General features: G+C 41.1%; 1 protein-coding gene and 1 non-coding gene across 3 annotated transcripts in view; both read left to right on the top strand.

The window, feature by feature from the left end:
* Positions 1-26,797, top strand: part of LOC124301778 (mental retardation GTPase activating protein homolog 4-like) — a 258,515-nt gene that overhangs the window by 11,158 nt on the left and 220,560 nt on the right. For both annotated transcript variants that reach the window (XM_046757194.1, XM_046757193.1), the window contains exon 2: positions 25,463-26,042. In XM_046757194.1, coding sequence (XP_046613150.1) covers positions 26,031-26,042 — 12 coding nt within the window. In that variant the 5' untranslated portion in view covers positions 25,463-26,030. The remainder of the gene's footprint in view (positions 1-25,462; positions 26,043-26,797) is intronic.
* On the top strand, positions 12,002-12,096 carry Trnay-gua (transfer RNA tyrosine (anticodon GUA)). The gene is made up of 2 exons: positions 12,002-12,038; positions 12,061-12,096. It is a non-coding gene; the product is annotated as a tRNA-Tyr (tRNA).

Raw genomic sequence — 26,797 nt, 5'->3', positions numbered from 1 at the left:
TTTTGCCCCTTTCCTTCTCTCCCGAGATTTTCATTTTATCGCTAACCGATCAGCTGGAACTATTACCCGCCGATCGATCGGCTGGTTTGATACTTTCAAACTCTGACGAAATATCCGGACACGTGTAGTCGTACGTACCTAGTATTTATATGCATGCAGGTATCAGAGCCGACATTAATTCTCACCTGTAGCTACCGGACATTGTTTTCAAACGATACGCGTATAATTAATTGATTTTCCACTGCGGAGTAATATTCTAACTCTTACACGTTCAATTTTTGTTAATTATTTTCCAATCTTCTAGTCTAGTAATGGAACGAGGCCGTTAAAATTACCGATACATTTCGGAAATTAAAAATCTGATCGTGTTTGAGCGACACCAAATAATTATATATCCCGTATAAAGTCAAATTCAAGCCGTATTTCACCAGAGACAAAAATTGACACTGCGATTACGAGAGATTACTTGACGAGTAAATTTTATTTTTGGTTACGTGATTTCTCACGATTTCTAACATTTCATATCATTACCCAAGATTACAAAGAGATTACCAATGATCACAGATGCAGAATATTACTTTCAATATTGCCGATTTTAGTGTGCTTTCGGTGATTACAAAGTGATGTCGAGTAATATTGAACCCTCGGTCGAGCAGCATTTTCTTATATAGACCCGTATAGCAAAGAGACACGGTCGATGTTTTTGATTTGGTTGCGACGGTCGCCGGCCCACGTTTTCTCCTCGTTCCCCATCGACCCCGGGTTATGGCAGTCCGCGAATACGCCGCCCGACCGCGACTATCGTATTCCGAGCCAACTAGTGCAAACTGTTGGTAACGAGTATAGAGCAGCCGAGTTCCTACTTTGCAGGCGGCACGTGACACTGACACGCGCAAAGTGGAACATTGCTATTCAAGCTCTTCCATATCAATTTCACAACATAACCTGATATTCGTATGCGTGCGCACAACGAACCAGCGTTAGTGCGTACGCGTATATAATGTCACGTATAAGGTATACTAGGTGTACCATACACTGTTGTACACGTGTAGTTGCGGGTGATACAATCGTCCGTACAGGTGGATTCAAATTAACGCGCGAAAGAGTATCACGGACGCAAATTTGCCTTGTATTGCACATTGTATGCAATTTGTAGGCTTCTACGTACCGTGTAGTTTATTATCGTATGATATATATCATACAGACGTAAATCGATCTGGGATTTCCTTAGATATCGGGTAAACGATCCTCGAGTACATACTGCAGCTGGTGGCGGGCAGCGTGAATCGTTACTTTAATCGTCGGATCGGCTTAATGGTTGCTAATTACCCGAGCAGACAGAGCGGCGCGTTCGCAACAGGATATCGCGGCGATGCCGTTTGTTTGCACTTTCATTTGACCGCTAGCTGGTTAGTTAGTTAGTTAGTTAGTTAGTTAGTTAGTTGGTTGGTTAGTTAGTTAGTTGGTTCGTCTATCCTAGGTTTGAACACGCCCATTGCAGTCTCGATTGCACCGCACTGCAGCAGCGGCGTTTAACTTTTAACCCCTTGAGTCGGACGTTACTGTGCTGAGTCAACTTTTATAACAAGACAGTATTCTAGGGTTTTTGGGGATCGCTGATTACGAATCTCGGCGGATCCAATTTGACGGACGAAAATTTCAAATTTCATCGGATACGGTCAAAAAAGTCTGCGAGGATTTTCGGGGCCGCTGATTGGATTCGCCATAGTGAATTTTTAAAATCTGATTTCAGATTCGTAATCAGCGAGCCGAAAAACTTATGATTTAAGTAAAACTTGTGAATGTGTAGGGGTGTAACTTTCTCGAAAACGAATAACAATTTACATTATATCGCTGTTGAAAACTTATTAGTATACTATCAGAAATAGCCAGAAACCTCAAAGAAATATGTTGAAATGTTCTCTAAATACGTAAAAAAATGATTATAAAATAGGTGGTAAGAATACTTCCGCTATGACGGAAAGATTTAAGGCTCGCGTGGATCACGGGTTGCGTTATATGCCTACATATAGCAGGCAGATTCGCTTTCTTTGACGAAACCTTACTCGCGTATTGTAATACTAATATATCGCACTGCGAGCTGTCATCGCGCATGAACTTCTTATCGAAGGGAAGTCGTTGAAATATACGTATTTAGAAGCGCCTTTGCCGACACGCAGGTATTATATATTACATATAAAATCCTATCCGTATATCTATATCCACACGTAAACCTGCGTTATCGCATGAATTATATAATACACGTATACAATGCGCGTAACTTACGTACAAAGCTCCACGCATGGCGTACCTCTCCGCATGTGCGTTGTGTGTGTTGTGCAGGCTTTACCGGACTATCGATTCGCCCACGCGACTCTACGATCAACTCGGGCAATTGCGGATGTCGGCAGCGCGGTAAACTTCAAAAATCAATCGGAAACTAGATTGTAGTTTTGACAGAGCGATGGGAGATCAGAGCGGAGCTTGAAAACAATATAGTAAATATAATTTATCAGTATAATCATGGAATATTATTTGACAATACTTACACGTATACAAAACTCTGAACCAAACGTGGAAAAATTTCGAAACAGCGTAGAAATTTGATCGTGGAATAAAATTGCGAGAGGAAGGTAAATTCGTTGATTATGGTGAAAAATCTAATCGAATGGTGGGTGAAGAGATAATTTCTCTTTCGACTGATTTGGAGAACGAACGAATGCGGAATATTTTTAATATTATTATTTTTCTCCAGCCTCTTGTTCAAAACGAAAGAAGAACATAATTCAACACTGCTGAACATTCCGAAAACAGCCAAGTTAAAAAGTAAACATATCTATATGTATTGCATTTCTCACAAGCATTTTCTCCCCATGTCCCGCGATACCCCGTGAATTTTATTTCTTAATTATTTCCCCCATTTTTTCCGAATGTCCCGTGAAGTTTCGCGAAGTCTGTCACGGAGACTACCTCGACCCGCTGCGCAGGCGCAATAAGCCTCGGAGTACGACAGCTACTGCCCATTATCACGGTATTTATCTGATCTATATAGTATAACTTATTCCAATCGAAACGCAAGCGAAGATTCGCACAAAGCGGAGCCGAAGAATATACATATAGAAGAACATAACAGCCTCGTTTCATGAAATATCGACTCTATGTTAGTTTCTGAGGAGCTCCAATCGAAATCAATGCTTCTACAAACAACTATCAACGATTTTGGAGCTTCGTTTCATGAAATATTGACTCCGTGTCAGTTTCTGAGGAACTACAATAGAAAGGCCTTATACCTACTGCTCGCATCTGCAGGGTCTAAGGCATTATATGGACTTTAAAAGAAAGAATGAAATATATATATCCATGTAAAAAACAAAAAACAGAACTAACTACCAACGGAAGTAAGTTCACTACGATCAACTACAAACGATTCTATGAGGAAAACAGTCGTTAAAATTCATTCATCTTAAACTCGGAGGATGGCGTTTTCTTGAGTGGCTATATTTTTCTTTTTTGGCACCACTACAAACGAAATCGAGTTTACTACAATCAAAAACATGTCCCATATCTTTCAAAATCATGAAAAATTTTTTGGATCGGAGCAAGTCGGGTGCCAAGATTCACATAGCTGAAAGTGTTCGCGTTCTTTTTCTTCGTTCCAATGAGCCTTCGGCAATGCTTTACGCGTACGTACGGAACTAACTCTCCTCTCTATCACGTATATCATACCTACGATCGACGACGAGAGATTTTATCTCTGATCGCCAGAGGGTTTCAGTCGGCTAAATATTCTGTACGGTCAAGCTGGTTCTGTTATCGGACAAGCGTGGTTCTCATCTTGCGATCAGACCTACTTCTCTCTCTCTCTCTCTCTCTCTCATACGCTACATTTTCTACAAATATACGTGATTTAGTAACTTGCATACACGCGGAATGTTATATTTTCTCAAAAAATACCGACACCGCCGACGCTGACGTATGACGCAGAAGCGTTACGTACGTATACCGTTGTCATTTTACTTCCGATCTCGAAATCTATCGGCGCCAGTGCAGTGATACCGACTAGACGGTCTCACAAAACCGTTCGTTGACAAATTTGACGGGTAATTTATTGGAGGGGAAAAAATATTGCCAGCCTGTCAAATGATCCAGAAATACGTCTTAATAAATGTAAATTTTATTCCTTTTATAAATATATGTTATTTGACATGTACATAAATGTACAAAATTTCCAAGGCGTGCAATTATATTTGATTATCGTTTAATATTATCACCCGCGGATGTAATTGTGTGTAAAACAATGAACCACCAGTCAGGAACTAACTGTGCGTGTAGTTTGTTTTTTCTTCTTCTTCACATCACCTTATTTACATCGCGTCAATTAGTAACTGTACCGGGTGTGTATAACCTGCATGGCAAGGATCGGATAAATCGGTACACCGACGCCGCGTAGATACCCGCGTTTTAACCAACGGTTCGTATAGTATAATGTATAATCGCTACGACGACGCGATAGTGATCTGAATTATGCACGCTTCGAATACTCCCGTGCGTGTCTGTGTGAATTCGTAATACATGTGTACATACATGTACTTTCACTCTGCAAAACTGGCGTCGTTATTCTCGTGTCAAACATTCTAGCATTTGGTATTTTCGATACTTCACAAGGTTCGCGAAGTTTGTCCAACGACAGCGAAACGATATTTGTATTTTTTTTTTCTTTTTTTTCTTTGTAAAAATCTTTGTTTTGCAACGACAAAACTATTTTACACGCAGTCGATCGTAGTTACAAAGTGAATAATCGAGTAGCTGTATGTTTTTTTCTGTAAATTTAAATAATCTCCATTGCGCGGTTGACCTGCGGCTTACGGCAACCTTTATATATTTCAGGGAATCCTAAACTGCCGTATAAAATACTACAATGTACAACGAACTTGAATAACTGTGTTACCGCACTTATACCCATGTATACAGATTGCTTATCGCTTGCCTTGAACGTTTTTTAACTGAGTCTACATGGTTATTCCATGCGCTTAATATGCATCATATGCTACGACTATTATGCGCCGCTAGTCGCGTAGGGCACAGTAATATTTTTTGGTGTTGGTTATCAAGAACTTTAATATATATACATGTGTGTAGCTGGTAGGAGAGGAAAAAATAAAAAATAAAAGAATAAGGTAGAATAAAGATCAGGCAATTAACCAGATCCGACTTCCCCAGCAAGTGTCTTCAGCTGCCTGACGGACTGTTTCGTTGTCAGCTGGGATTACACGTATGCACGCATACGTCCGACGCACGATTCCTACAGGAGGATCTACAACGTTTAGTAAATGAGTGGGGAGAAGGCGAGCGAGATTTGCTTGCGGAAACGAGACTCGGGTGGGCGTTGGGCTGATCGAAGTCGAGGCGCGTTGAGAACCACCGAGTGACAGACAGGCGTGACGCGTAAGCTGGATCACACGCGACGAGTGTTGATTAGCATACAATACACGGTATACAGGCTAATCTGATCGCTCGTTGACGGCTCCCGTACAGCAGAATGGTAGCAAACGCGTTCGCCAAATTTCCCCTCCCCTCCCCACTCCTCGTTTCGGCTTTGTGGTTTCAAAATTTTGAACTTTTTTTTTTCATCACTTCCGGGTTGTCGGATAATCCGGCGGATCTGCGAAGCGTTACTTTGCCCAAAGTTGTTCCTAAACAACAAGTCGACCGTGACTGTCGTCTCTCGGTTATGTCTCTGAGAACGAGCACTTCCAAATTTCCACGTCACGATTTACGCAGGTAGTCGGAGTCGAATCGTGCAGCAGCAACCGAGCGATTCGGCGGAAGTACCTTCGTAGCGTCGTCGTTGCGTGACAGCGACGCACGCGCCTTGCCGGACGTCGGCGGGTGGCGTCGGACGACGTCGCGTGTCTCTCCTACTCTACATTCGTATCAGGCGAGCATGAAGGAGCAACGCTGCCGACTTCTCTCAGCCGTCTTATCTCTCTTTTCGCCATTCTCTCTCCCTCCCACCCTCCCTCCCTCTGTCCCTCTCTCCCTCGCCCTCTCTCACTCGCGGGATTCTTTTTTCCCACCAGGCGGGATCTCTGGCTGAGACGCCGATCAGCGGAGCAGAAAATGCTCCGAGTCTCTTCATGCGTTCCTAGTCACGTCGATCCGCCAAAAGAGTACTCAGTTAATTAATTAACGTGATTTTTCACCAACATCGCGACGTGTCGGATCGACTTTTATACCTTCATCGAGAAACCGTAACCCCGAGGGTAACTTTGCCAATTGGCAGAAGAGATGTAAGGTATAATTCTTATTTGCAGGATCGATGATCACTTTGACAGCTGGCTAATGGTAGCAGAATCTTGATACGAGGAGAAAAAGTTTCGAGTAAAGATGAAAGATGAGCGAGTTTCTCGTGTGAAGTATTCTCATCGTTCCACCCTCGACGAAGCGTCTACACCGTCTATGGAATATCTTCGACCATTTCGGAGGCTCGTGCAAATTTGACGGAATCGCTCTTCGGATTAGAGCATTAGAGGAACAATCGCTTAGCGTTATCAGGCGATAGTCTTCCTTCAGATTGCACGTATCGTGCCCATGTAACGACTCCGATGCATTTTTGACCATCGGTCACTCCAGGGGATCAGAAACCCGCCGATGACGCCAAGTCGCGTTAGTCGATGAAACCGACGCGGATCGCAGGCGCGTGTGCGCAACGACTTGAGACGATGGTCGTGTCTAGTTGGGATTAGTTCGTACTTTAAGTCTGTCGACGAAAAGGAATACTTAAGAGACGAGGAATTATGGAGCGGATTGATTGACGGAACTAAGAACCTCGTGATTCCTTAATTTTCATCAAAATTCATCGTACCAAATCGAGGTGGTCGTAAAATTTTTACATCATTCCTGCAGCGTCTTTCGTTGAAATTGTGTCGTAAGTTCTTTTACGTCTTGTTTTTCATAGTCGAATTTTACGTTATTTAACGTAAATCGTTTGTATTTTCGATGTTTAACAGAAAGTTTCGACGAAATTTGCCAGCGCGTTGAGCAGCCGGTGTATTCAATATTATATACGTGCAGTAAATCATTGCAGTTGGTGGCAACCTAACCTTCCACGAGACTATAAGGTGAAATTGTCATTATAAATAATTACTCGTAATCACGGCGCAGCGAGCTCGGCGACGACAAATCTCACAATCAATTAATCGGTCGACACATCGAGCCGCGATGTTGTAATGTCGAGGTAATTAAACCCGCCGAGCCTGTGGAAAGATATAATAATTTATAATAAAGTTCTTATTTTGCAATGTTCTTTTAATAGTGTCATTATAAAACCGTACAAAAATTTATCTACCGATCACGATCGAACTCGGCAAACCGACTTCACTTGTCTTCCGCACTGCCGCTGCACCAGCCTGTAGATCGTTGCTTATTTTCATAAGTCTTTGGCACGTTGCATTTGCGTGAGTTGGCGATTTTACCAATGATTTTTGTAAATTGACGGTTGAATACGAAAGGGTAAATTGTAAGAAAAATAAAGTTGGCCAACGCGCATATGTTCGCGACGCCGTCCTTAACCCTATTTTATGCTTGATTTGACCCAAAAATATCTCTGATTTTCACGCCCTCGATTCAAACCGCATGTCAAGGCTGAGGACAGTTTCATGCATCTATTTTTGTTTCACTTTATATCGGATTATATATTATACCGTCGGTTGAGCGTGTAACCTTTCGAGATGAAGAAGAATAAATGACTCGGCGCCGGTTGCTAAAATCAAATTGAATCCTGGATCCGCTGTTCTTGAGATCGTGATAAAACTTTAACGAACGGCTGCCGGCCGCTAACGTGTTAATTCAGTTAATTTGGTTGATGTAGTTAGTTAGTTTACTAAATACAGCCGCTTGGAGCTAGCGTATCGCTTATAATATTTCGTCGAGATTTTTACGTGCACATACCGCGGGGTTTGCTTTAATTCGAGATAAATTAGTCTCCGGATACGGAGCCGCCGCGTTAATTAGAAACTTATTCCTAATTTGTTCGGATGCCTATCACGCTCGCATGTACACAAACTATGCGTGTATAAAGCTTACACCTGCAACAGCCTAGGTTTAATACGGTAACCTACACGACGACGGTCCGCGAGACTTGTCGACGGGTTAAAGAATTTTGTTAATTTTCACGTTTTATAACGAATATATATTTATAATTGGATGTAGATGGTGAATTTGACGTTTGCTCGAAAATTCGCGAATCTTACGGTTGTTTACGTTGCTAATGTAGGTTAAGCGAGTCGAGAGAGCGAAGCGAGTGGTAAATGAGAGGAGGGAGTATCGAATATGTACCAGAAATAGAGTGCAGATCTCGCGGAAAATATTGTAGAAACCTTTTCCATCCAGATATATCATTCCGAATGTTAAAATTCTTGTTACACAGAATGCGAATCTTGTGTCGATCGACTCCATGTATAATATACGTACTGTAACGAAGGTTCGTACTTCTCACCCTGTATATTTAAACAACGGAATATTAGCCCTTTAAAAATAATATAGACGCATGTTTCGAATAGATGAATTACACGGCTGCTGCTAAAACTTACGATACAGAATTGCATATTTTCCTACGGAATATTTTCTATAATACAAAAACGTCAATAGACGCACTTTGCGATCGTTGTACAGAAAATTTTTCACTGCGTATGTAATACAAGTATAATGTAGAATAATAAAATATACAGTGTTTCTGCGTAACAGGGAATGTTGCGTACCTACTACATATTTGGCCGAATCTCTTGACCGATCCGTTGCAGAGATTATTTTTTCGAGAATCGATCCTCTCTCCCATGAGCAAAGAGTGTGACCCAGGAAGCGATCATCATGCTCGCTAATACGATAAATAGATAAACGCGCGGTGATCCGGGGGCTCTGCTGTCCTGGTTCTGCAGCACCGGCAGCAGCAGCATCGTCAGGAGGCAAACAGTTATTGCCCGTTTTGGTTTAGTGATGAAAATTGCGTGAGTCGTGACGGTGCGGACGGAAAACTTGTATGGGAATGTTTTCTGCACAGCCTGTCCATCACTCGTAAAAATGATTGTGAATTTACTGTACATTTACTGTAAAAAAAAGAGTTGTCGATTTACAAAATCAGGTTTTAAATATACAAATTCGGTGTAGCGACGTAAATTACTATGTATTTATCTGAAATTTACAATGAAAATTTTTGATTTTATTAAAAATTTATAGGAAAAACACAAAAAAGTTATTCGAATTTACTAAATTTATTGTATTTGTAAATTGAATAAACAGTAAATGTATGGTGAATTCTCTGTTTCGTATCCGAATAAAACTTCCAATACAGTGTATAGGAAGTTTCGTACACAAATTTTTAACAAGTGTACCGCTCACTGTCGATGACGAATGGCCGGCTGATCTCCAAGCATCTTGCAATGATCGGGGGATTCCGTTTGTTTAAACTGCAGGATTGTTACCGCAACGTGACTTGCGGACGCCTGATTATTGACTGCCTATACTGCAGAGTGATAATGCGAATTTTTCATCATCAGATCGGACAGCGTAAGTTTCAATATTATTTATCATTTCGGGATGTTTATCAATTCTGCGTCATCTCGGCGAAAGAATTTCTACTCTTGCCTCGACTTTACTTTCTATCGCGATAATTGATCCAACTAGTAAAGTTAATTCTGCACAATGTATAGGTATAAATAAACAAAGGTTAGCGCGGATTATTGTATCGTTTGTGTACCGTGTAACATAATTTGGCGATTAATTACAACAAACGATACGAGAACCAGCTTCAAATTACAATTTCACAGTCGTCGCCTTGTTCGAGTGAGACATCACGCCATATCTCTGCCTGACAGTTTATTGCACAAACTTCTTTTCTGCCAAGTGATCGATTTACAACTGTACGCATGCTATAAAGTATAGATCCTTTGGAAATGCTTTCTAATGTAATTAAGGCTGCAACGATAAGATACAAACCATGTATACATCATATACATACGCTTACGACGTCGTTCAGATTTAAGAAGTTTGGGTATTACCGCAAGGTGGGAAAAAAAAAGAAACTTGTAGCGAAATTTTCTCTTCTTGGAATTCGGCGCGATCGTTTGAGATAATATTTTCTCGAAGAGTCAGCGTCGTCGGTAATGCTGTTAATTTAATCAATCAGGCAAGTTTGCACCGGGGCCTATACGATACATACCTTGATTGGCCGTGTATTCATTACCCCCGAAATTGCAATCTCATCGTCAGGGGTGGCTCGTTGAAGCCACGCCTTTCGGTGCCGCGGGGTTATCGAACCGATTGCAACTCGATATTATTATACAGTCGTTCGAAGAAATTATTCTTCCCCCGGTCCAAAGTGATCACAGGCCTGATTTTTCCCAATTTTCACCAACTCGATACGACGCACCTCCGGATTCTGCGGACCACCGCAGGTACGCTATATACGCCATCGGAACGATTCGCTTGCAGTAAGACAAGAAATGATCCCTATTCAACAAATTTATTCGTCAATCGTCTCTATTATATTGTTTCATTGCCCGTAGATCGCTGGCTCAGTGTAAACGGTTCTTGTTACACCGGCTATGGGTTGATACTAAACGTGACTCGTCTCGAAGTGCAGGGAATAGACGATCACGGGCAGACGACGAGAGACTGTAAAAAGTGCAGGTGCATGGTCTGCAAGCTTGTCGCGTAGCTATTCAGAGTAAATTCCTTACCGCTGCCTGCGTGCGGTGTGGCGTACGTGGAGTAGTGCGATCTATGGAATTAATCACCGCACTCGATGTAACTTTGACGCGCAGCTTTGCCCATTTTTCATTCTTTCGATAATTTTCGTACATCCTCACTTTCGACTTGTATTCACCAATAATTCTTCATCCTGGTCTCATGCGGGTTACAGCAGCAGGCGAAGTTTCGTCCAATCTTTCAGCCAGCACGATGTTACATTCTTCGATTGTACTTTTTTGCGCAGCATGTTACATGTACCCAGAGAAACGATTTTAAATTGTTTTTTTTTTTTTTTTGTTCTAAGCGAATATCGTTCTGCAATCTTGGAGCTCCTTTCGGAGAATACCTTTTTAATTGAACAGAGGTAGTGGGAAATTTTTTTTTTATTGAAATACTCGAAAATTCTTGAAAGCGCGTTTGCCAAGTTCTATCGACTTGCAAAGCGATCGATATTCGTTTATATAAGTATAACACGGTGGAAAGGATATATTTAAGGTCCGACGAACGCTGCAATTTGCCACGATACAAGGATCTCTCTGATTGCAAGCTGTTGCACAGACTCGGCCGAGGGAAAACACGTGGCCTAAGAACAACCGTAAACCGTGTTAACTCGTTTTTGCAATATATTTTTCGCTCAGTCACAGGCTGCTCGATTTGGACGAAACGATCGCTTCGAACGATCCGTTCGCGGTTGCCAAGTATAGGGATAGATTTATCGTCAATTAGAAGCTCGACGATTTTTTCTTCCTAACCCAGCTCTTGTCGATAGGATTGAAGATATCGGCGAGAAAAAAAACGGTATCTTTTGAACCTTACCAATCGTTAACCGCGTTCCAAATGGATTGTTTGCCTGTCTCTGCAACTTGTTCAACGTAGGTAGATGATCGTAAATGTTGACTTTATCGTTTCAATTAAAAAGCCAAACTTGAGGAAATTACGAGAGAAGTATCAAAGGGAGAACGGAAAAGGCGTACAAGTACCGCAAGGTGTTCCGCGTTCTACCTCACGCTTATAACACGTCATATCGCTGGGCGAAGTCATGTTATCCTGATACCGTGCTATTTCACCAATGTTTTTTTTTATCCACTCGGAGCTGAAATTTTAACGACGAGGTGCCGGATCGTGCGATACATGCAACGCGTGCAGCGCTCGACGAACATTTCGACTCGCTTACGAATTGCAAACGTAGCAATATCACTACGCTCTACTTTCAAATTGCTCGATCTGAATTTTGTGGACCGCAGTGTTTGCACAGCCTTCGATAGCTCAGTTGGTAGAGCGGTGGACTGTAGTTGGTTTTAAATATTGAGAGACATCCATAGGTCGCTGGTTCAAATCCGGCTCGAAGGATTCTTTTTTTTTTTTTTTACTTTATTCGCAAATCTTCTCGACTCCGGTATCAGATATTTCAGCTGAGATTCGACCAATTGTTCGACGACTTTATTTCCCAACGACGGAATCGATGTCGACAATATCTGACATGATTTACTTATAGCTTTTGGATGCTCGCATTTACGGCAAAGGACATGCGCGATACGAATTCACAGGTCATCGCGGCTGCGGGCTACAAAATCATCTACCGCTTCGTTATCTCATCTGCGTAAAAGCTGAAGCTATAATAACAACGAACAAGCTGCGTCAAATATGTATATTGTGCAATACACCTCAACAAGTTGAGTGTTCAAGTTTACACTCTAACTGTTAACCAAAGTGCACCAGTTTTTGTTGCGAGTACACGGTGATTTTTTCATCCTTTTTCTTCCCCTCGGCCTTGATCAAAGGTGGTAACGTTCATGCGGGACAATCTGTGCGTGTGTACATACTTTCAAATATATCGTATGACTTATTTATATTATAAATATACCTATCACCAGGATCTCGCAATCTGTGAATCGGGAAATAAAAAGACTGCAGCCGGAGTTAATTCCCGCATATATAATAAAGACGCAATGCGATAACGCTTCAACGATATCACGCACATCGTACAACGAGAGTGGCTGCGTGCACACAACGAATATTGCACACGCGCGTAATTCTCTGACAGCCAACGATCTGTTAAAACACACACGCCTATCACCTGTCGAGCGTGCACTGCCTGTTATAAATATAGGTACGTATTTACGTACAATGCGTACGCGTACGCGTACGAATACATGTGTGTACGGAATAAGAGTGATCCTCTCGCGACACTCTCACTCAGACTCACACTCGCGGAGCAACGATTCTCGGATACGTTCTTCTCCCTGCGATAAGATCCACGTTGGTGTATCGTAAGTTTAACCCCCTTGGTGTTTTGTTGAATTCGTTGTAGACGATCGCCGTCTCGCGGCCAGCCGTTCCCCTGACGTACGAGGTGAGAAAGCCACGCGAGGTGGAGGAAAAGGAGTGGGTTAGTAGCGGAGGCCAATTACCGGACATACGTCGTCGTCGAGAAGAGAGGAGAGGAGAGGAGAGGAGAGACGAGTGCGCGTGTGTGCAAGGAGGTTCATTTCGTAACGAGTGATAAGCATCTGTGCTGGACAGGTTTCAAATTAATGTCAACTCTTTGAAACCGAAAAAGAGTTTATTAACGCCCGCGGAGTCCCGGATGGACTGCCCCTGTTTCGCTCTCGGCCGGCGTCGCCGTTTCATGTAATTACAACCGAGGCGAGCTTTCATGGATTCATTCGAGTATCATCCTTCATGCTCTACCGGTTTCCAAATTTCATTCCCGGAGAGCGAATGACGTTTCAACGATCTTTCGAGGGACAATCTCGACGAGAGGGGTTGTATAGGTACGTAGGTGCGTCGTGTAGTTTTATTTCGCAAATTGGTTCAAGGTCGTTGTCTGTGATGGATTACGGATTAACGGGGAAACTGATAAGTGTCACGGCGAACGTGCAATCGTCTCTGCCAATAACGCGGAGCCTTGTTTTAGGGAAAATTGCCGGCGACGAGAGCGATCGAGACAACGTCACGGAGTTTAAATATTCGTCGTAAATAGTCTCGCTGTAGCACCATTTTGAAACGTTTAACTCGCTGTGTGTCCTTGTCGCAATCTATCTCGGTGTAACACACCAAGTTCTCGCAATCACCCGCAGTCCGCAATTAATGAATCGAAGGAAGGTCGCGAATATCTGAATAACGATCGATCATGCATCGGCACGTACGCAGCAATGATTTCCCCAATTATCGACATACCTACGCAATGTTATAAATATATCGAGTGTAGGACGAGAGAACGGCGAGTATCGTTTCTGAAGAAAAAAGACTCGCTACAGGTTCGCGATGATTAATTTCCTTTCTAACTTTCGTGCCTATCCCCCGGGCCGAAGATCCAATCGATCAAAATTTCGATAATTATGGATCTGTGACGTGGATAAAGATCTCATAATAATTTCTCGGGAGTTAGACGCTGTGGAATATTGCGCCTACAGGCGCCTTTCGTGCCGTGGCAGCAACACTCGTTTTCCACTCTCCGTTCGTGCTGCCTTACGGATAATTGTATTGTACAGGGATAGCTCGGTAGATAAGAATCGGTCCAGATCGCTCGGATCCGCGTGAGCGCGTGGAAAACGACGTTTACTCTGCCGCACGCCCTTTACTTATACTCGTACAGGTACTACCGCTTTGCCAAATACTGCGCCGTATCTGTAAGTAAGCCTGTAAGCTGGCCGTATGCGTTGTACCGTAAAACGTTGACTGTGCAATTACACAGCTGCTACAGCTGCTGCAATTTCTATACAAGCGAAGGAATCGAACTCGTATAAAAGCGTTCAAGTCCTCTTTCATATGCATATATATTATTATTTATGAATTGCTCTTTAAATTACTGAGGAAACGTAACACGGGCGCGTGGATATAGGAATCGGATTCCGTCCGTGTCTTTCAAGACATTGCGTCATATATAGTGAGAAAAAAAAAAGTATATATATATAAAATATATATAAATATAGTATTATAACAATATCTGCGTAAGTATTACAGATGTGCAGGGTACGTAAAAATAACGATTACTCCGCACCTGTAATTACAGACTTACCTTTTCTTGGGCCATTAATTACGTCTATTTACGATGTACATCCGACTGTACAATATAATTCGTGTATTCTCAGATTTAATATGACCGTGTACGCCTGTGATTTAATCGGCGGAAGTGTATCGCCGTTTATCTATAGTCGACCATAATATCGTCTTTTTGTTTTCTCTCCTCGTTCACTCTCTACTCTTCCCCCTTTCTTCTACTTTTTTTTTCCTCACTTTTGACCAGATATCAGCTCTTCAATACGGAACGGGTCCGATTCGTGCTGTAAAACTGTGGTGGGTATCAAAAGCTGAGCGAATAGTAGCGATAGTCACAAATATATATCATATTTTGCTTACAAAAATTGTGATAATAAGATTAAAGAGGATAAAAAAACATTGGTTTGACGTTCAACTTTTATTATAACCTCTAACCTCAAAGTTAATTTCTTTCTGTTACCAATTTGTCGTTAAAAAGTCAAACAAACAATCGGCTTGGCAATTTCCGAAATAAAATGCCACCGGTGCTATAGTGTTTTTGTGCGACTTGCATGGTGACCCGTCGGTCAATCAATCGTAAACTTTTAGCGATAGAGAAATGGCGCTATATTTAAAAATGCATATTCGCGTTCGTATTCTCGAATATCGATGGCAAACATACGCATCCGCATTCTCATTGGCGAATATTTAAAAATTCAAATTCGTTACATCGCTGCTTCCTACCACGCTGATACCTTGTGCATTGACGCTCACGATAAAGCGCTAGCTCGTGTGCCAATTTTATGGTCGTAATAAATTCTAATCAATCGATGGTTCCAAATCCGGGCACTGAACTCGATACATTTTTAAATGAATTTCAATCGCGATGTGGATTTTATTTCCTTTCTTTTCGGACGCGTCAAACAAATATACAAGGTTCTCATTATATCCTACACTCACTCCCCACGTTCAGGTACACGCGGGTGTAGCTAAAGGCGTTTACTTACATCCACCGTGTACTACGTTATATAGGTATTTATACTGCTTGAAGCTATCACGTGTATGTATAGCGAACACTATTTTAACAAGCGGTTTCTAGCGGGTTAACATACGGAACGGTAGTGATGTATATATATTATATACGCGCGGTACGTTCCACCCTGTAAGTATAAGAGCGCCTCTTGTGCGGGATAAGCATGTAATAATATCGAGTTTCTTACCTCATGTACACATTATAAGGATCAAGGTACACAGGCTTTGCTTAATTATTACGTCTTGTGCCTTAATCTGATTAACGCGCAGGTTCTATGGTAAGGATGTAAGCAGTCGGGTCGTATTAGTTTTGGTTCGAAGACAATATTTCTGTTCAGTCGCGCCGTATCGGCCTTTACGCTAACGAATATCGCTTGCGTACGGCACGTTATACCTTGCACGTATGTACCACACCGTTTCTACGTGTCAGAATATACGTAGATTCGTCTTTAGATATGCGGCATTTATTATATATTTATAGTAATATTTTTTTCTTCATGTTTAGTTTAACATTCAGCACAGAAATTATTTTTCCGTAGGATGATTTGTGCGCGTACGCGTAGTGGATTGATATTCTTTGCAAAAACAAACAGGGAAAATTTATAAATTACCTAATAATACGCGAGTTTATAGATCAAAATCGCGATATTGACGATATTCAATCGAACATGTTGAACGAACATTTTGGTATCTATAATTGATGTACAGTCTGCCATATTACGTACGTATAAAATCTTAGTCTCTGACTAAGTTCCGTTACCTTATGCATAAACATTTCTGGTAAATTATACACGTTTGGCGTTATAATGTTTGTAAATTTTTAGCTAGATTATGCAGCATATTATAAATTTCTCATGCCTCTTCGACACCGCAACGTATAATAATAAAGAAATAAAAATTAACGATTCTATACATATATGATGTGTAGTTGAAACTAGTACCACGTTACGCAATTGGTTGAAACAAAAATTAAAAAGAAACAAAAAAAACTTTCTCGCACATTGCTTTTTTCTTAGTTAATTTATTTGTTTTTCTCTTCGCATATCGCAAGTTAATATGTTTGATACAAATAACCTTATTTTTTGTAGTGACAGTTTGATCAACGGCTCGTTAGTCAAAACTATTCAGATATAGAATCGTGTAACACGTTAAAGGAGGTCGTCGAACTTGTGTAAGAAATTCAACGCGTGCCCGGAATCATTTCTGTATGCATAGAAACGAGTACATACCATACGCACACAATTATATACGCGGCTCGTGACTTGGTTATGTTGCTGCTTTATTATTTCTTACAAACAATGAATAATTAGATATGCATCTATTATATTCGGATTAACATCACAGATCTTGTAGGTGTAAAACAGATTGTAGAGAATAGTAAAATGCCGGCGTTGCTTTTACAAATGATTTATTACCGCAATGAACCGTGTTTGTGTGTCTATAGGTAAACTTTTTGCGTATACCTATAATCTTGTTCTTTGCGCACTGTTAAAGTCACCGTTTGGCGTTATTAAATCGATCGGAAAAACGTGATTACAAATATTCTATCGAAATTCCACTAAAAGAAACGAAGGATGAATCTCCTGACAAATAATTTGTGTCGATTCAGAAAAACCAAGATCAAGAACTTCTCGGTTTCCCATTCGCAAATATCACTTAAAATCACCAAATTCTGTACCTACAACCCTAACCAGATTTATTCTTACTTTTTATAACGTCGAGTTGAATGTTTCAAATAAGTTTTTTTTTTAAATTTTCATTTTTATCGCCATTAATGTGTAACGAAAATTTCGTTGCATTCGATTTGCGGACTTTCTTCTATTTTGCTTTCGCAAAGGCTTCTGGACGTGTCTTCCGTTATTACGCAACAATCCAAAAGGAAGCTGGGAACTCTCGCTACCGTATCTGTACGCGATTATCATAAGCCGTTGATTTATACGTAAACGCGTTCACTTCTTAAATCCATATTATATACGCTCGGTTTACGCAAAGCCACAACATACGGGACGGGCAAATAAACGCCTCAACGTGTCGCTTCGTTAAAAAAAGTTATGTTCGCCGAAGTGTTTTTTATCTTTCTTTTTCCCCCGATCTAAATACGCCGTGCGAAAGACGAAAAGCAAAAGACAAGACGATTCTTCCAATTGATTTTACGCTTCCGACGTTCAAAATATACAATTTCTGCCGGTTTCATTACCACGGGGAAAGATGTGCGAATTTTACTTTGCGCAGCTTACCGTAGCTGGTTAAAGTCGTGGTTGACTTTCGAATTACAGGTATTCTACCTACCTACGTACAATTATCAATTGTCCGTTGCGTTACGCCGCGCGTCAGCGTCGTTGCCGTGGTTATAGCTCCAAGTAACAAGGGTAATCGAAGGATCGTATCGTGGGTGTGTCGTACTGTTATATGAGCGAATAGGCACGAGCTACGGGTAGACGTATAACAAGGTACCTACCTATAACCTAGGTAATGTTCTCGCCGAATGCACCCATATGCTCCATAGTTTCACAATCGTTCAATTAACAGCGACTGCGGGCAGGTGTAGGCAGCCTGCTGTCGGCTGGAACCTGCAGGTTGTTAAAATGAACGACTGTAATCGTGGTGCGGTACAGTTACAGTTGGCGCATATTCAGTGTCACCTTACGCAGGGGGCTGCAACGTGTCCCGACTCTCGCAATCAGCTCCGCACTTTCACATCTTTCTTCTCCCTCATCTATGTACAACGATTATTCGATTCGCGATTTTGTACATGTGTCATTAGCACTTGCCGGGGATACGATGACGTGTTACGCAAGCGTAAAAAAACATTTGAAATTGGACAGGAATTCACCGTGGGCATGCCACGTGGGATATCTACGCGTATTAGGGTGTTTGAGAAAAAAATAACTTGAGATTTTCCACCGTGGCACACCCTAAAAAGTTTGTTTGGGATCGCCCTCATTTCATGTTTTACCTTTCGTTTTACATTTTTTTTTTTTGCAATTTATGACGAGACACGTTGCAGCACTTCAATTATTATTCCTTTCCTGACAATTATATTCAAGCCAAAGATCAGGATCCATAACACAACGATATATCGACCGGAAATTTCATTCGCCTAAATTAAAATTTCGTATTAAATTATAACTATTTTACGAGATTGAATTGATAATGAAAAAGTCGTGAGATATGCACTTCTCAAACATTAGCTGGAGTCCCTTTGGTCACGTAAATTGATGTTATGATTCATGTTGGCAGGAAAGAAAAACAAATGTCATACTCGATACTTCATAAAAGTGAAAAAATGTTTGAAAAAAGTGAGAAATCAACGAAGCGTGATCTTCCGCATAACGTAGAACGTTCATCGTTTGACAGAATCTTTCCCTTATCCCGAACAAACTTTGTACGATGAGGTGCCATGGTGGAAAACGGTAAATAATTTTTTTTCCGAAACGTCCCAACGTATATGTATATTGAATTATGCAGGCGGATACTCGTTTTCCGCATAATTATAGCAATATTTTTTCCTAACACGTCCGGTAAACGATACCGCCGTTTAAAAGTGAGCGGAGCGTGCATAACGCGATCACTCGAGCTGTACCCTGAACCTAACCTAACCTATTATGTACCTGATCTAGCGTGTTACGTTCACGATGACAAAACGTCCGCCCAGACGTCGGGACGCCCGCATTCGTGTAAGATCACATGTGTACGAACGGTGCAATATACCGGGTGGGTAATTCCTTGGTTTTATAGGTAAGGTGCCTCCTAGGTAACATATAACTGCCGTAAAGCGCAGCGACGAACCGGCCGCTGCGCTGCGTCTTACAATTAATTCGAAAATACTGCACGCTGGAATTCCAGTCTTCCGTGGGATTAATCTATTCGGCGAATAACGTCATTGAGGAGAACCGGCACCTCTGTGGAGCTTTTTTTTTTTATGGTACATGACGATTAGGTACGCGGAACAAGGTGAAGAGATCGATCTGAAAATAGAACCGAAGCTGTATCTCTATCTCTTCTATATCTTTATTTTTAAGTATTATATAGTGAAACTCAACGTCTCTCCGTCTATTTTTCCGTATGTTCGCTTATATCTCTAGAAATACTCAATTAATTTTGATACCTTTTAGGATTCTGTACCTTGAAAGAAAATAACGGAACCCTTGCAGAATCACTTCGTTGTTCATCTGTTCGTTTGGTGAGACTCTTTTTCTCGGGAACGGGTAGAGGCGTCAAGTTGAAATTAATATCAAATACTAAAGTCTACGGTGCCTCGGAGGCGTAGAAAATTCAAGCTTCTAAGTTAACGCAATCAAAAGATACGGTTATTTATGTCACATATTTTTATATACTCGCGAACTAACTCGTTCAAACCTAGAGGATACTTCCCGTTGACCTAGAATCATGAAATTTGGAGAGAAGCAAGGTCTCACGGCACAAGTGATGGATAAAGTCCGAAAATAGTTAATTTAAGTCCTACTCGCACTTGTCCGGTTTTTTTCTTTGGGCGGCTACCGCGACTGGCTAGGTTTTAGGTTATATTTGGAGATGTAACGATATTTGTAAGCCAAGTCGGAAGGGGATCACACACTTATGCGAAGGCTCACCGAACTCTTACAGATAGTGGAAAGTTGTGTCGAAGAGTTTTCAAGGTCTTGGTGAGCTCTAAAAAAAGTCTGCGATATATCGTGTACCTGCGACGAGTATCGACTATTCTCGAAAGGCAATATTGTGCGTGCGTCTTGAGTCCACGGACATGAACGATTCTATTCCTTGGTCATTAGGCGCTAATCGATTATTTCGTGACCGATCGAATGATTTAAATAAACACCAGGTTCGTTCTAAATTGGACCCCGTCAACCACGCCCCGTGATATTTTCACGTATATCAGATGGAGATGTATACGTACACATTAGAATACGCTACGCGATAAGCACGAAGCATTTGTAAGATTATTCGAGTGTGAGGGACAACGTTAGGTAATACAGAAAAGCTATTATTAGCCGTTTAAATTACATGTGCTTTTATTGACGGTGATATTGCAGATTACAGATTTTTATATTACAAAAACTATGAGATATCCCGCAGCTCCCCTTTCTCCGTATTACGAGAAATCAAAGTGAATAATGGAATGTCGGTAAAAATTTGAAATTGCAATGATACGAACAACGTAACGATTCTCAGGCATTCCGTGTAAAAAGGTGTAAACCTCTTTGCACCACCTGCCGCGAGTGAAATGCATGGAATAGGTTTTTGAGATGGATATTTTTTCAAACACGTTGTATTATACATACACGCATGCGTACGTACCTACTCTCGCGTATGCCGGGTATATTATAAGGCTCTAAGTTTAATGTACCCACCGCGAATACGATCAAGCGTTTACTTAATGTATCGTTCGGAGTAAACGCGTATAACTGCAGAGAGAGGACAAGCGGGACTCGAGCAAGGAAAGCAATTGAATTAGTTACCGGCCCGTGGGGTCTGGCGTCTTAATGTACAAGCGACAGCAGCCGGGCTGCAGTCTCTCCGCTACAGGTAGGTAGGTAGGTAGGTAGGTAGGTAGGTAGGTAGGTAGGTAGGTAGGTAGGTAGGTAGGTAGGTAGTAGGTACCTACCTACTGCAAGGCAGCGGTGCGGTAAAAACTGCACGAGAGAAAGAGAGAGCTTGCAGTTTTGTGCTGCGGCAATATATCCACCATCATAAAGTCGAGGAATCGAATACGAGTATTTACACCCATACATTATACATCGTGTGCCGTATTATATGGTTTTTGACTGATGAATTATAGACGCGTGAATGCGATAAAACGATTGTGTTACGTGTTATACGGAATTCCGCTAGCGTATAATGTGAGGTACAGGTGTCGTAAGGTAAACGCTTCGTCGACGCGGTTTTTTTTTTGTTTTTTTTTTATTTTTTTTTTTCAATATCCGTTTTCCTTCTTTTTCCTCGTGGTTATTTATTCATATGCACGTGATTTAATGGGAGTAAATCCGATTGTCGGTATACGTTTAATAGTTGCGCGGTGTCGCATTGAATTACCTTATACCTCTCGAAGGTCTGCAGGTCGATAATTTATTCCTCAATCGTAGGTACACCTGCACGTTTTCTTCCTTTTTTATCTCTCTCACTTACTCGCGTTTTTTCTTCTCTTTTCTATCCTACGTATAAAATTTATGTGCAATACATGTATACACAGGCGCACACGCGCATTATTCTAGGATTGATCTAAATCGATTATACAGGTTGCAGCGAAAAGGCCAGTCTGCAAACTATAATCCGTATTCCGCGTACGTCACACGTTTCGAATACCGTAAACGTTGCTCGTACGTAAAAAGCTCTGATATCCCGCCTCTCCGCGTTTATACTTGGATGGCAATAAAAAATGCAAAATACATAAGGTGAAGAGAAAAAAAAAAAAAACAAGGCTAGTTGCGCGGTGGAATCGTACCCCATACCTATACTTATACCAAATCATTCACTTATGGATTGAGTCGACACGCCGTTTGTCACCTTGCATTTATTGTACATATATATACAATTATATATACACAACTATAGGTATAATATCGCTGTTTTCGACACATCATTGCATGCATGTTTCTATATCGGCAGAATTTTTTTTACTTCATACGAGCGAAACGTGAAACGATTTATCACCATCTTAAATGTACAAATATATGTGACATGCATGACGGAGATATGTGTATATATATGACATATTATATACTCACAAATATCCTCTGCGCCACACGTTTTGACTCCATTTCGACTCGCCTCATTGCGCTGCGCACTCCACATATATACATGCAAAATATCCCCTTACAGCGCACAATCGACGTGATTCCGTCAACACTTTTTTGCACAAATATACGTAATATATAAGCTCGTTGAAAATTATTGTGCAAGTGTCACGCGTTGGTTTAAAAGGATTTCTCACATCCTCGATACGTTCCGGCAGATCACTCATCCCGTTCAGCCAGGGCTGCCTCTCGGATTGTTCCTGACCTCTTTGCCGCTTAAATACGATCAGCCGTTCGGATCTCGTACATTTTTCACAACGCGGCTGCGTTTACGTGCAACGATTCATCGTCACATGCGCGCGCTCGGCTCAAAGAGCGCGATTTGTCGTCGTTGCGTTGATCGCGCCGCCGATTCGTCGCCGATGTGCGATTGATTGTCCCTGCATTTCACGCAGGGTTAGTCCGCGTAATCAACCTCGGTGGTATGTATGAGCCATGGTTTCCGATCTGTGCGTGCATGGCGTGTATGGGTATCTATAAATACGCGTAGACGCGCTCGGTATAAGGCGTAAGCAATAAAGCTCCGTACGTTATTGCCGCACATTGTCCGTGTCTACCGGGTGACAAATAACTTGTTTGTATTACAGCGGTGCTCGTAGCTTCTCGCCTCTCTTTTATTTCTCAGCTCGATCTCGCTGTGAACATATGCGTGTGTGTATGCACGTATGTGTACGCAAGTAAGCACGAGCGACTTGCAATCAGATCGGTGGAAGAGTAGGCACACACACCGGTGTACGTATGATAATACAGTTAACAGGGGGAAAAAATAGAATAAAACAATAGCGGTGATAGATTAAAATCAGTTCGTGGTTGTGTGTACGGGCGGCACCATTTGTTACACGTCCAGCTGTTGATTACTTTTAATTTTATACCGGGTGTAGGTACGTGAACGGTTCCAAAAATGTCAATATCGATCTATATACGTATACCTGTGCAGATTTTCGACTCCTTCTCGACGCCGGGTTTGTTTGGCAACGCGGTTAATTATTATCGATACAGGGGATAATTAATCGTTGGATGTATAAATTGTAAAAACGTAAGACTGCAGGCTGTACGCAGACGAATTACTCCGATTATTATAGCTGACCCTCATCCTTACCGCAGTTGTTGTTGTTGTTCTCTTTTACGTAGCCTAGATAATCGAAATCTAAATGGCTCGCTATGCTGCAAGGTGCAGCGCGATATCATGCAGGTTCTGTCTTTATATATAAGTATATAGGTATATACCTGGGTGGTAATAGTGCGGTGGCAATCGGAGATTGTAGATAGTAATGTAAGTGTTGCCGTGTATAAACACCGGGTTAAACTTAAGAGCGTATTATGTAACGGCCGTCGAACGTGCCGAGAATTCTTAAAGAACTCGAGCGATTAAAAATCTAAACGCTACTGCACGCAAGAATTTACTACACATACGCACGTATATATTGTATACCTATTTTCTTTTTTTCATTTCTCCAAGCCGCTTGAATCAGTGCAATGGTTTCCAGATGTGTTCTTATGCTCCTCTTATTATTATTGCTTTTTTTTTCAATATTTCATTTGTACTATACCCGAGAATTCATCCCGTAATAACGTTAAACGCTGTTTAAATTTATACACACCGGTGCCGTTATGGGTCCTGTTTTGCGCGGAAAAACAATTATCGCAACGTTTGCTGATTGCAATTTATTTGGAAATATTCGATCCACCATTTCTACGTTTTAGGCAAAGGATTGTTTGAGGCAAGTGATATTCGTTTGATTCAACTAAGTATTAGAATCAAATGCGGTGAACACGACACTTAATTAATACAACAAAATACTTTTGTCGTGCGAAATACTTGCGACAATTTAATCAGAATTGAAACAAGCCTTTTAATGATCATGCTGATTATAAATTTATTCAAGATAACACGGCGCGAGTTCCTTGCGATAATGTGAATTTTGTATCAAGAAAATGTGCGATTCGAATGACTAAAAATTTGATTGAATGAACCTTAATCGCTTTGTTTTAAAAATATGAAATTGCTGTTTCAAAACAAAGTTGAGCTTGTTCTGATTCACGTTTCGGTGAGTCGAGAGTCCAATGGTTGGAAGAGATAATTAAATTTGTTGTTACAAAAATCTTTTGAACTGACTGAACATTAGAGTTAGTCAAGCGCACGAAACTTACCTATTCATCGAATGATATCATCTGTAATTCTGTTTTCTCAAAGCTTTGCGAGATTTAGTTTATATTTAATGCGTAAAACCGGAAAACTTATCGTCGTACACGTAGACGTATAAATTAAACACGTGTTAATATTTTTTGTTTACATATAGTCGATATCAATTTCCACGACTCGACACTTGTCATTATGCTTTCTTCGTTTGCAATAGGTTTGTTTACAAATTTATTTCACGTTATCCGTATCTAACTTTCGAACCGACTACTCGGTTTTGTACCCATCTCTTAAGGGGGTGTCCTGGTCGATTTCGACGTCGACGTACCTCGAACGTAAAAAAGGGCTCAACAGCTCCGTTCTGTACGTAATTCTGAACAAAAACACTTGCAACAAATTTACGTCTGACACAGAAGTTAAGAAATGGCATGGATTTTACAAAATCGCAACAGTAAATTCGTAGAATTTATGTTACATATATATATTATATATATATAGAGAGACAGAGAGAGACAGAGAGCGATAATGACAGCCGCTGCACTTACAATTAAATGCAGCAATAGGATCGTTGGAGCTATTTGAAAAATTCGCTCGCTCCCCGACGTGCAGCTCAACAAGGATACACGTACGTGTCATTTTCCAAGTACGCGCCGTCACGACCGTTGCATAAAGCAAATTATATGTCCGTCTCTTTTGGGTTCTGCTGATGCTCAGCCTGCCAACTAACGCGACATATCGTTTGCTAACTAATTCTTCTCTCGGTATGTTTCAGGTGACAAGGAGTTCCCCGAACGGGCCAGTATTTTATGCCAGTACCCAACCAGAGGCCAGTGTAGGTGGCCGGTGTTTTTGTCCCATGCCGGCCGGTTGCAATTTAACTTTAGTTAGCTAATTTCATAGGTTGAATTTTTACGCGTACATATAAACAAAACCAACAAGAACAAGAACGATAACAGCGACGAGTCGCTGTTTCGAATAAATTCGCGTTCTACATATATATTTCTAAATATATATTCGAGATCGTCCGTCGCGCGAGTAATATGTTGATACAAAGTTGGGATCGATGCAGTGTGTTTTCAGACTGAAGTGACGGGAGTGATTCAATATCGTGATTTTCATTCGATTTTCTTTCTTCGTCTTTTTGTGACGTGGATTCGAGAGATAAATAATACACATATAAATATCGCATACATACGTATATCCGTATATATATACCTTCGGACATAACAACGGTTGTGAAGAGCAACGGCTGATAAGTGAAACGGGAGAGGAGGAAGTACGTCCAGTGGTGGCCGGAAACGCGGACTTAAACCGAGAACGCCAACCTGCAATCAAGGTTCATGGTTTTCATGGTGAGTCTATCCTATAAACTATACATAATATATCGTTTTACAGAAAAATTGTTGATGTCTTGTATTTTGCGGTAATACGCGCAGGTTCGACGACTCCGTGCAATTGTTATTATATCTCCTCAGGTATGCATATACCAGAATAAATTTGGCGGTGAATTATATTTCATTATTCCCACACCGGTGTACGAAACAGCTGAGCTTCGATGTTGCATTAAATTAGATCCGTGAATTTTATCCCGTGCGGGTAATAAAGAAAAATAAAATAAATGAGTAAAAGAGGGTCGCAGATTATAACGCATGCTCTTAGTCTGCATATCTAATTCGTTGTACGCGTCTATTATTGTGTAACGTATAGTAATTTTAGAAAAAAGTGTCCGTAATAAAGAGAAGAAGTAAACCTCATTATTTTATACGACGGAGTAAAGTTCGCAGGCCTTGTGCTGCATTCATTTGTAATCTGCATACGGACATTTAACTGTCAACTGGAGTATCTTCGTTTAGGGACGATGATAAAATCTGTCACCTGGCATTTGATGGTGAGAACAAAAAATGTCGCATCTTTTTTATATTTTTGTAAATCGCATTTGTGAATAAACTTTTATACAGCAATCGAGCTGCATACTGAAATTCACTCCGACGAGGACAAATTATAGATAATTTTTCGCAGACATTAATAGCTTTTCTAAAAATTGAGATTTGCACTTAACTGCGAAAGATATTCGGGTGAATGTAAAAATAAACAGGCCGAGGACATT

Source organism: Neodiprion virginianus, chromosome 4 (genome assembly GCF_021901495.1).
Source record: "Neodiprion virginianus isolate iyNeoVirg1 chromosome 4, iyNeoVirg1.1, whole genome shotgun sequence".
Lineage (NCBI taxonomy): Eukaryota > Metazoa > Arthropoda > Insecta > Hymenoptera > Diprionidae > Neodiprion > Neodiprion virginianus.
Note: the sequence above shows the minus strand (reverse complement) of the source record. Positions and strands in the feature narration are given on the sequence as shown.